This window comes from Hypanus sabinus, chromosome 5, assembly GCF_030144855.1.
Source record: "Hypanus sabinus isolate sHypSab1 chromosome 5, sHypSab1.hap1, whole genome shotgun sequence".
NCBI classification, from domain to species: Eukaryota; Metazoa; Chordata; class Chondrichthyes; order Myliobatiformes; family Dasyatidae; genus Hypanus; species Hypanus sabinus.
Window position 1 is genome coordinate 68,902,735 of NC_082710.1, and position 12,636 is coordinate 68,915,370.

The 12,636-nt window shown below is 38.2% G+C and overlaps 1 protein-coding gene across 1 annotated transcript in view; it reads left to right on the forward strand.

Annotated features, from left to right (window-relative positions):
- Positions 1-1,175: 1,175 nt before the first annotated feature.
- The window catches only part of LOC132393715 (trypsin inhibitor ClTI-1-like), a 37,868-nt gene continuing 26,407 nt past the window's right edge, over positions 1,176-12,636 (forward strand). The window contains exon 1 of the mRNA XM_059969121.1: positions 1,176-1,292. Within this exon, the coding sequence (XP_059825104.1) occupies positions 1,238-1,292 (55 nt within the window). The 5' untranslated portion in view covers positions 1,176-1,237. The remainder of the gene's footprint in view (positions 1,293-12,636) is intronic.

A 12,636-nucleotide genomic window follows, 5' to 3' on the forward strand; every position in this document is an offset into this window, starting at 1 on the left:
GCTGCTACAGTTTCTCAGGGCAGAGGTCTAGTCCCAACCATAGAGTTTTATTAATGAACTTGCTTCCATCATCAGGTCGGAATGTTCATTGCAGCAGAGCTGGTTGGGTTCATGTAAGAAAAGTTGTAAAGGTTGTCTATACATCGTAAGTCCCTGGCTTTATATGTAGAAATACAGAATTTTCAAGCTACTGATTAGTCCCCATCCCAGTTCTGAGCAGCACACTCTGAGGTTAAACCCAAAACATTGATAATTCCTTTCCTCCCACTGATGTTGCTTGACCTGATGAGTTCCTCCAACAGATTGTTGTTTCTGTTGAAAATGATGCATCATTTGGATTGGCAAAATGAGAAAAGAAGAATCACACTGACAGAAGAGTATTTTCAGCATGTGACAGAGCTTCTTGGTTCATGAATTCAGTCTGCTGATGGGATCATTGGTTCCCACAAATAGTGGCCTCCTGCTTCTGATATCCCAAATGGCTTCAGTCACAGTTCCACAAATTTTGCTTCAACTTAACCAAGTGCTGGCAGGGAGCGCATCAAAAACGCAGGTCCTCCTCTCCCCAGAGAGGTGGCCATTAGAGGTAATTGACAAAAGTTCCAGCGGTTAAATATGAAATTTTCTGTTTCAACAAGTTGGTGTGATCCAGTTGAAAGTTTAGTGAAAGTAGATTCAATAACATGCAACTGGTTATACACTGCAGGCAAAGAACAAGGTCACAAGATGTCTGAAGTGATTTTTAAATTAATCAACACAAACACAATGAACTAAACAGCCTCCTTCCGGACATATTTGTTTAATGGACCTATGATGCTATTCAGTAGAAAAGCAGCAATTTGTCAAAATTGTTTTGCAAATTAACTTCCTGTGGACACTGGGTGACACATTGAACAACCATGGTTTATATACAAGGCCATGGCTGGTTGTCATTATTTGGAACATTCAGCTTTAAGGACACAAAGGGTTTACTGTTCCACTTCAGTAAGGACATGGCATTTCTGGATGACCCTCAGGACATTGTGCCCAGACCTGAGTGGTGTTATATTCATGTTCCAGCTAACTCATTGTTATCTGTTACTTAAAACATGGACTCCCACAGAAACACGAGTATATATAATCCCTCCAGTACAGTTCACATTGTTCCCAGCAGTTCCAGCCTGCACTGTGCAACACCAGAGCCAGCAGCGATAGAATACAAAGACTGCACACCACTGAGACAGGCTTCTATTACAGAATGAAATTATTCTCGGCTTTTGCTCTCGTCTCCCTCGCCTGCCTCTCCACTCTGGGTAAGTCACTGTTTTTAATTGCTGATCTGTGCTCATTCCTCTCCATGGTTTGAAGTAAGTAACACCAGTGCATCTAGCGTACCTGATTCTGCTGTTTCTGCTCATGTATTAAACATTCTCATCCAGAGTCAAAATGAAACAGCATTGATATCCAGTGAATTTTAAAAATACAGAAGTATTCCCTGCACTGAGACTCTGAACTGGAAAAGACATTGAGCTCTTCTGGTGCCAACATACCTGGCCCAGCTTCAAAAAAGGTGAGAGAGTCTCCTAAAGATGAAAAACCTGATACCATGTGAGAGCAGTTAGCCCTGGGTTTTGTGGTGTAACCTGTTGACGTTAGTCATGTAACAGATGAACACATAGATCAGCACATAGAAAATTGTGCACAATGTTGGTATGCCTGCAGGTCAGGGATTACAACACTGTTAATGATTCAAATTAAAATCTGGTTACTATCATCTACAAAATACTTAATTCCCTGTGGTGGTCCATTGTTGCCAGAATCCACCACTCTACCATAATGATCACAAGCTCCCTCTCGGAGGATACTGGGCATGAACATAACCCCAGAAGAGAAGCAGACAATTGGCTCAGCTGCACGAACAGCTATTAGGCCAGGCCAAGTAGCAAACCTACCAGGAGTGACCCACCTGTATTGGGTGACCATAGATCAGGCTGAACTGCAACCAGAACTTGAGGAGCAGCTGCTTCAGATACTCAGACAGGGGCTGCAACCTCTCACGCTCTATGTTAACATGCTACAACAACTCGTCCGTCGACAGAAATGTAGTCTAACAAAGTTTCTCTAGATTAAGTGCTAGGATGAGAAGACAACAATGAGGTATTGAGGAAAGGAAACTCATCATCTCTGCAGTTTAGAAGAAAGAGAGCGATTTCAAAATTCTTTGAAGGCAAGTCAGTGTAGATTTTGACCAGTTGTTTACCTTGATGGGGTATTTCGAATGAAGGGTAAGTGACCAATTATTTAGAACTCAGAGAAGAATTGCTTCATAATTTAAATCTTAACAAAATTCTGTCCTGACAGGATGTAGATGGTAAGACTAAAACTGACATATCTGGAGACTAAGTAAATAAAAGGTTGTGTAATTTTGATGGGAAAATGGGGTTAATTTTTTGGTTTTATGCTTTCTTTAACTTCCCTTGTCAGTCAAACCTGCCTCATTCTCCCTTTAGAATACATGCTCTTCCTTGGGAAGAACCAAACCTGCATCTATCAAATTACTGCCAGAAATTCCAACAATTATTGATCTACAGTCATCCATGCTAGTGTCCCCTTCCAATCAACTTCGGCCAACTCCTCGCTCACACCTCCGTAATTCCCTTTACTCAACTGTAATACTGATACATCTGCCTTTAGCTTCTCCTTCTCAAACTGCAGGATGAATTCTATCTTATTATGGTCATTACCTCCTAAGGGTCCCTTTATCTTAGAGAAGAAAAAGCATTTCCGGATGTATATTGTATACATTTCTCTGGCATTAAATTGAAACCTTTGAACCTTTGAGGTATCTAATCAAAACTGGTTTATTACACAACACCCAAATCTAGAATTGCATTTTCCCTAGTGGGCTCAATTACAAACATCTCTGAAAAGACATCTCCATAAAATCATAAGACACAGGAACAGAATTAGGCCATTCAGCCCATTGAGTCTGCTCCACCATTCCATCATGGCTGGTTTAATATCGATCTCAATCTCATTCTCCCGCTCTCTCCCCATAACCTCTGATCCCCTTACTAATCAAGAAACCATCAATCTCTGTTTTAAATATACCCAATGACTTAACCTCTACAGCTGTGTGTGGCAATGAATTTCACAGTTTCACCACCCTCTGGGTAAAGCAAGTTCTCCTCTATTCTAAATGGATGTCCCTCTTTTCTGCAGTTGTGCCCTATGGCCTTAGACTACCCCACTATATGAAACATCATCTCCACATTCAATCTATGTCTTTTCATATTCAATATGTTTCAATGAGATTCCACCACCCTCCCCCCACCCCATTCTTCTAAACTCTGGCAAGTACAGGCCTAGAGCCACAAAACACTTCTCGCATGTTAACCTTTTCATTCTTGATATCATTCTCGTAAACCTCATCAAGACTCATTCCAATGCAGGACATCTTTTCTTAGGTAAGGGAACTTAAACTGCTCACAATACCCCAAGTGCATTCTGACCAATGCATTATAAAACCCGAGCAAGGACTCCCAAATCCCTTTACACCTCTGATTTCTGAATTTTCTCCCTACTTATCAATTCATTTTTCAATCTTTTTATTGATTTGCAGTAAAAAAAATATACAAATCAGAGGAGAAGTTTAGCAAACATATAATACAGAAGACATAAACAGCAATAAAGAAAAGTATATATTGTCAAAATCAAATAGGTATAGTGTTATGCTGTTATATGTACAGTATAATCAAAAAAACCACAACTCCACTTAACAAATCATTAAAAAAAATTGGAAATTTTTATTTATAAAGGAAAAAAACCCACTAAACTAAATTGGAACAAAAAAAAAGGAAAAGAGAAGAAAAGAAAGATTGGGCAGTCCATTTGAGGATAAAATTAGAAGAAAAAAGAAAAAGAAAAAAGCACCCTTCCAGTCAGCTCCGAACCTTCACGGATCAGGATTTTCCCCAAAAAGAACAAAGAAAAAAAAATAAATAAATAATATTTTAAATCATGTAAAAATATTGAATAAAGGGTCACCAGACTTGCTCAAAATTAAAAGATGTATCAAACATCCGGCTTCTAGTTTTCTCCAAGCTTAGACATGACATAATGGAGGAGAGCAATAAAAGCAGTAGGTGGATTAGAATCTTTCCTGTATAACAAGATAGCTCTCCTAGCCAGTAAAGTTGAAAAAGCTATCAGATGCTGAGTGGAAGCAGATACTCTACCTGCTTCCTCTGGAATATTCCCAAAAATTGCCGTAAGTGAATTGGGTTGAGCATCCACATCTATAACTTTCGATAGTATTCTAAAGACATCTCTCCAAAAATTATTTAAGTTTACACAGGACCAAAACATGTGAGTTAGAGTAGCCACCTCTACATTACATCTGTCACAAATAGGGCTTATATTAGGAAATATATGTGCCAATTTATCTTTAGACATACTACGTACTATCTTAAACTGAATTAAGGAATGGCGTGAACAGATAGATGAATTATTAACTAGATGATAAATTTTACTCCATTGATCATCTGAAAGTGAATGCTGAAGTTCTATTTCCCCAGTACATTGAACCTTATCATTAGGCAACATGCGAGCATTCATTAACTGTTTATAAATGATAGCTATTAATCATTTTTGAAATGGTTTAAGCTGCAAAATAGCATAAGCCAAATTTGAAGAATAGGCCAAGGGATAATTCGGTAAAAAATCACGTAAAAAATTCCTAACCTGTAAGTATCTAAAAAAATGTGTTAGAGATATCATATTTATCCATTAACTGTAATAAGACAAGATCATAGAATCTATTTTATCAAAAAATGTTTTGGAACAAAAGAGGGAACTGCTTGAAATATATATAAAAATTTCAGTAAAATAACCATTTTTATAGTATTAACTCGACCTATCAATGACATCGATATAGGCGACCATTTAGAAAGCACCTGTTGAGTATATTCAATTAGAGGGGAGAATTTATACTTATATAGGTCCTTAAAATTTTTAGTAATTTTGATACCAAGATAAGTGAAATGGTTTTTAGCAATATTAAAAGGTATTTGATCATAATAATCAGAATGATTATTAATAGGAAATAATTCACTTTTATGCAAATTAAGTTTATACCCAGAAAAAATACCAAATTCCATAAATATAGATAGCATAAAAGGAATAGAGTTCCTAGGGTTTGAAATGTAAATGAGTAAATCATCCACATATAACAAAACCTTATGTAATTTATCCCGTCATAATACCTTGCACAGAATTAGAATCCCGAAAAGCAATAGCAAATGGTTCTAAAACCAAATTAAATAATAAAGGACTAAGAGGACATCCCTAGCAGATTCCTCTATATAATCTAAAATAAGGAGACTTTTGATTAATAGTTATAACCACAGCCACCAGGGTATGGTAAATCAATTTAATCCAGGAAATAAATCCCAGGCCAAAATTAAACCTCTTCAAAACCTGAAATAAGTAAGGCCACTCCACCCTATCAAAGGCTTTCTCTGCATCCAGAGATACAATACATTCAGATTCTTTAACTGAGGGGGAATAAATGATATTTAACAATCTTCAAATATTAAAATGTGAGTATCTATTTTTAATAAATCCTGTTTGATCATTTGAGATAACATTAGGCAAGATATTCTCAAGTCTATTAGCTAGGATGGAGAAAATTTTAAAATCTACATTCAATAAAGAAATAGGTCTGTAGGATACACATTCTAGTGGGTCTTTTCATTTTTTAAGAATCAATGAAATTAATGCCTCATGAAAAGTTTTTGGGAGGTTCCCAGAGGATATAGAATTGGTAAATGTTTGATGAAGATGTGGTATAAGCAGTTCATGAAAAGTCTTGTAAAATTCTACCGTATAACCATCAGGTCCTGGAGCTTTCCCTAATTGCATAGAGGATATAGCCTTGGCTATCTCCTCTTGTTTAATAGATGCATCTACAAATCCCATTTCCAGAAAAGTTGGGATATTTTACAACATGCAACAAAGCCATGCTGTTATAACCCGTGCAGAATGTGGTCTAGCATTGTCCTGCTGAAGTAAGCATGGACGTTCTGGGAAGAGACATCGCCTTGATGGCAATATATGTCTCTCTAAAATCCTAATATACGCCTCAGAGTCAATGGTACCTTCACATACATGCAACTCACCCATGCCGTGGGCACTGATGCACCCCCATACCATCATGGATGCTGGCTTTTGCACCTTTTGCTGATAACAATCAGGATGGTCGTTTTCATCTTTGACACGGAGAACTTGATGCCCGTTTTTTCTGAAAACTAGCTGGAATGTGGACTCATCTGACCACAGCATACGGTTCCACAGTCTTTTGGTCCATCTGAGATGAGCTCGGGCCCAGAGAACTCGCCGGCGTTTCTGCATAGAGTTGATGTATGGCTTCCTCCTTGTATAATGCAGTTTCAAGTTGCATTTCTGGATGCAGCAATGGACTGTGTTAAGTGACAATGGTTTTCTGAAGTACTCCCGAGCCCAGGTGACTATAATTGTTACAGTAGCATGACGGTTTCTTAGGCAGTGCCGCCTGAGGGCTCGAAGATCACGCGCATTCAACAGTGGTTTCCAACCTTGCCCCTTACGCACTGAGATGTCTCTGAATTCTCTGAATCTTTTCACAATTTTATGTACTGTAGATGTTGAAAGACCAAAATTCTCTGCAATCTTGCATTGGGAAATGTTCCTTTTGAACTGATGAACAATTCTATCATGAATTTTGTTTACAAAGACTGAGCCTTTGATGGACGCTACTTTTATACCCAGTCATGATATCTCACCTGCTACCAATTAGCCTGCTTAATGTGGAGTCTTCCAAACCGGTGTTACTTGAATATTCTGTGCACTTCTCAATCTTATTTTAACTCTGTCCCAACTTTTGCTGAGTGTGTTGCAGCCATCAAATTCTAAATTTGTGTATATTTACAAAATACAATTAAGTTGGTCAGTAAAACTATTGAAAATCTTTTCTTTGTACTTTTGTCAGTTAAATAAAGGTTCATGTGAATTAACATAATCACAGATTTTTGTTTTTATTGCATTTTGGAAAATATCCCAACTTTTCTGGAAAATATCCCAACTTTTCTGGAAATCAACATCTTGAGATGAAATTTGAGATATATTTAACCTTTGCAAAAATCTTTTCATAGTAATAGTATTATCAGAGAATTCAGATTTATAAAGGTTAGAATGGAAGGCCATAAATATCTTATTAATTTTATGAGGATCTAAGGTTTCAATTCTATCTGGTCTACGAATTTTTAAAATCTGTCTTCTGACCATCCCAGCCTTTAACTGACCCGCCAAAAGCTTAGCAGATTTTTCCCCATGTATATAAAATAAACTTTTGGACTTAAAAATTTGCTGTTCAATGGGAAAGGTCAGAAGCAAATCATACTGTGATTGGAGTTCGACCCTTTCTTTATATAGGTCCTCAGTAGGTTCAAATGGATACACTTTATCTATCACTTTAATTTTATTAATAAGCACTGACAATTCCACTTTAGTTTTCTTTCTCACAGCTGCTGAGTATGAAATTATCTGTCCCCTAAGAAAAGATTTCAACGTATCCCATATAAGCAGATGTAACCCCCTGGGTCGCCTCAGGCTCGCTCAGCTCATTCTCGTCTAGGGGGAGCAGCCTTCGGCTCCGCCACACTGGGTAATCAGCTGGTGTGGATGCTGTGTGATGTCCCCGCCTCGCCCAAAAACAGACAGTACACCATATGTGATTAAATGAGTACAATTTATAAAGGTTACTATAACTAAGTGATTAATAATGATAATATATGATAATAATGATAAATGATTAATATATGAAGAAAAAAATAAAGAAAAGGCGCCAAACTTATCGAAGTCCAAACCACTTTGTGCACAACTGTTGGAGCTCAATTACTGAAGTCTTCTGGCCACCATTCGATCCCCTCCGAACTCCTCGACTCGCAGCTTAGGACCATCCGAAGTGGTCAACCAAGCACATCTAGCTTTATCTCCTCTCCTCGAGGTACCTCCTGGCCTTGGACTGCCACGTGGGGTCCGTTCCTCGCCCAGCTTACAGCATTGTGTCCTCTCTGTCTCTACCCCTCACGCTGATCTCCCCAAAAGCCCGCCAACAATAGCTTACAGACTCAAAAGAAAGAACAACATTAATCCCATTTGGTTTACAAAGGAATACAATTCTCGTTATCAGTAAATTTTAACCCAAACAAGCTTCCAGCACTCTCTCGCAACAAAGAAACATTCCTGCTTTTAACAAAACAAAGAAGCCATTTTGATGACATACACAGTAACAAAGAAACCCCCTTTACACAGGTTTGACATTCCTTCAGTTGAATTAAATTCAAAAAATATAGAAATTTGCTCCTTAATAAAATGAACAAAAGCTGGATCAAGTAACAGTACGGTGTGACATTTTCAAAAAGCTATCTGAAAGCTTCAGGGTTAACTTTAAAGACGTGTGATCTGAGATTATGTCATATGCACACTCAACAATGGAATATAACAAATGTGTATCTAAAAAAGTAATCAATTCGAGAATACTTATGATGAACGTGTGAGAAAAAAGAAATCTTTATCATTGGGGTGTTTATATCTCCAGATATTGACCAGGTCATATTCTAATAAAAAAGAATTAATACAGGCTGCCGCTTTATTAGGAAGCGATGGATTGATTGATGACCTGTCAATCGAACAACAATTGAAGTCACCGCCCATGATCAACTTATATTCATTCAAATTCGGTAGTTCAGAAAAAAGTTTCTTAAAAAAAATCAGAATTATCTACATCAGGGGTGTATACACACCCCAGAGCTACCTTTTGATTGCATAGTAAACCAGTAACAGTTAAATATCTTCCAATCAAATCAATAATAGTATTAAAGTATACAAAAGGGATTTTGGGGCTAAGAAATATAGAAATGCCTCTTAACTTACTATCCGACAGCAAATGGTACAAAGGTCCTTTCCAAAATTGGAAAAATCTGTCCTCATCCTGTTTCCATATATGATTTTCTTGCACAAAAATAATATCTGCATTAAGTGTTTTTAATTTCTTAAAAATCTTACACTTAATGGGGTGATTGATACCATTCCAATTCCAAGGTATTATATTGATTTTATTAACATCCATGTTTAGAATTGAATTAAATATTATATAAAAGAAATGTTACGCAAGCACAGATTAAACCAAAAGGCGTGGGTACAACCAGAAGGAGTGTCGCGTTTACGAAAGAGAAATCCATCAAAAGAACTGCCCAATCAAGAAAAAAACCTACTCTAATAGTCCCCTCCCCCTCCCAAAAGATAAGAAATACAACGACCAATAGGGTGGCCACATGCTAAACTAATAACCCTTGACCCTATCTCTATTTTGCAGCTACATATATTTAAAGTTAAAGCAAAAATCCCACGGAAAATAGCCATAATAAAACGCACAAAGTTCAACTACTACCATGTTCTAACAGTAATAAAAACATAATCAGCAACGGCCATCTTAAAATCAACTAAAGTATCTTAATCCCATATTCAAAAAAGAGAGTTCTTTCTCTCAAAAAAAAGAGTAAGTGAGTATATATATAACAAACCTAAAACTATGTTAGTATTGAAACAAATAAAAGAAATAAAAAGGTTAATACACGACAGGTCCTGTATGGACCATTAGAGTATAATACTATAAAAATTCCCTACAAAACAGTTATGCATATACTAAGTATAAATAGGTTAAAAAAAGTTTAGTCAGCCATGTCCTATACCAAAGACTAAAAAAAAGTATAGAATGAACTTAACTCAGAAGATCCATAAATATCTCATACAACAAAATACTTCAGGATTACATTGAGTAATTGGATTAACTTCAAGATTTTATTCAGTAGGCTTAACTTTAAGATTTTTAATGTACTCCCATCCTTCCTGGGGAGAGTAGATTCTCAGTTGACTGAGACTTTTCGGGAAAAATTATCAGCCTTGCTGGGAAGCGAAGGGAGGGGTATAAATCTAATTTATACATTTCACTCATAACTTCTCAGTATTTCCTTCTTTCAGCAAAGATTTCAGGGGGATAGTCTTCAACTATACGAATGTCTGCTGATTTAAAGATCAACTTTCGTTTCTTTCTGGCTTCTCGAAGTATGGTTTCTTTAGTGGTATAATAATGCAAAGAAAGTACAATTGGTCAAGGGTGTAATTCGGATGAATGCCAAGAAAATGGAATTCTATGGGCTCTGTCAATGAAAGGGCTAGATTCCAGGGTCTCACTAAAAAGTGAGTACAACATATCTGAGAAGAATTTTAACAGAGCACCAGCTTCAATATTTTCAGGCAGTCCCAGAACACACAAATTCCTCCAATGCCCTCTACTATCTAAATCAACAATTTTTTTTCTTCGTTTTAGATAGTTCCAAGGTAATTTCATTGATTTTCTTTTCCATCAAAGTTATCTTCATTCCTTGATCTTTAATAGTTTGCTTGAATAGATCATGCTCATTCTCAATTCCGGTTGTAGTCTATTTGAAGCTGAGAGTCCAGATTTTTCAAAGAGTCTTGAACCGTAAAAATGGCTTTTTCAAGCTTCCCATTTGAACCCGTCAGCTTATCAATCTTAATGTTAAGCGATCCGAATTCCGATTTCATGTCCTGTATTGAAGAAAATATTAATGCTAATGTAATAGGTTCCTGCATTTTCTTGGTTTGTTCCGTTTGCTCTGTTTCAGGAAAAGTCTTGCTGCTTCTCAGTTCAAAACCAGAACGACTTTTCTCGGCCACTGTAATTCAATCGTAAATCCTTTAGTAGAAGTAATAAATCATCAAAGTTAAAAGGGATCTGTCAGTGGGATATAAAATATATTTAAAAAGGGAGTCGCTAAGAGTGCAACTACTCCATGCGCTGCAAAATGGCAATTCCTCCCAGCTTAGAAAATAGCTTACATCTTTATTCATTTACCGAAGTGCATAATCATACACTAAACTCCATCTGCCACTTCTTCACCCATTCAGTCATCCAAATCACTGATATCATGCGAAAGGAAGAACACCCAACACCAATGCCTGTGCAACACCACTTTTCTGTCTGTCTGCTGTTCACATCCTGATGGCCCGAAACATCGACTCTTTACTCCTTTCTACAGATGCTGTCTGGCTGGCTGAGTTCCTCCAGCATTTTGTGTGTATTGCTTGGATTTCCAGCATCTGCAGATCTTCTCATCTTTGTGCAGGACATAAGAAACTGGGTGACAGTTAGGAAGGGGAAAGGGGTTATACAGCCAGTGCAGAATCCCCCTGTGGGCATACCCCTCAACAACATTTTAGATATCATTGGGGGGGTTGACCTAGAAGAGGAAAGTTACAATGGTCAAGTTTCTGGCATTAAGTCTGGCTCTGTGACTCAGAAGGAAAGGGAGGGGAAGGAAAGGGGGGAGAAGCGGTGAGCTGTGGTGATAGGGGATTCATCAGTTAGGGGAACAGAAAGAAAATTCTGTGGACAAGAACAAGTTTCCCAGATGACATGTTGTCTCCCAGGTGCCAGGGTCCAGGACAAGTTGGAACTAGTTCTTAGCATTCTTAATTGGGAGGGTGAGCAGCCAGAGGTAGTGGTCCATGTAGGTACCAATGACACAGGTAGGTAGAGTACGAGGCTCTGCAAAGTGAGTTCAGGGAGTTAGGTACTAAGTTAAAGGGCAGGACCTCCAGGGTCACGATCTCAGGATTGCTACCCATGCCACGTGCTAGTGAGGCCAGAACTAGGAAGACTAGGAAGACATAGTTAAGGAGTTGGTGTAGGAAAGAGGGTGTGATTTTTGGATCATTGGGTTCTCTTCCAGAGGAGGTGGGGCCTGTACAGAAGAAACAGTTTGCACCTGAACTGGAGAGGGGCTAATATTCTAGCAGGAAGTCTAGCTGGTGCTGCATGGGGGGGGGGGGGGGTGGAGGTTAAACCAGAGTTGCGGGGGTTAACGAACAGGGGTACCCAATTGCCGGACCAGTTAGCAGAGAGGTTGTGGAGACAGATGTTGTTAAGAACTCAGACAAAGTTGGGAATCAAAAGGTTGAGCATGGTGCGACTAATACCCTGAGCTGCATATATTTCAATGCATTGCAGAAAAGGCAGATGAATTCAGGGCATAGATTAAAACAATAATTATGATATGGTAGCCATTAGTGAGACTTGGTTGTACAAGGGGAAGGATTGGTACTCAATATTCTGGGGTTCTATTGCTTTAGATGCAACAGAGCAGAAGGGATTAAAGGAAGAGGGGTTGGGGAAAATGTCACAGCAGTGCTTAGTTAGGACAGAGAGGAGAACTCTTCTAGTGAGGCATTATGGAGTACTTGGTGACACAGAACAAGGTAGGACAAAGTCATCATGGTTTCCTTAAGAGAAAATCTTGCCTGATAAACCTGTTGGAACTCTGAAAAGATTACAAGTAGGACTGATAAAGGGGATGCAGTGGAAGTTGTATACTTGGAGAAGGCCTTTGACAAGGTACCACACATATGGCTGCTTACTAAGGTAAGAGGCCATAGCGTTGCAGGGAAGTTTCTGGCATGGTTAGAGCATTGGCTGATCAGTAGGAAGCAATGAATGGGAATAAAAGGATCCTTGTCTGGCTAGCTGTCAGTGAC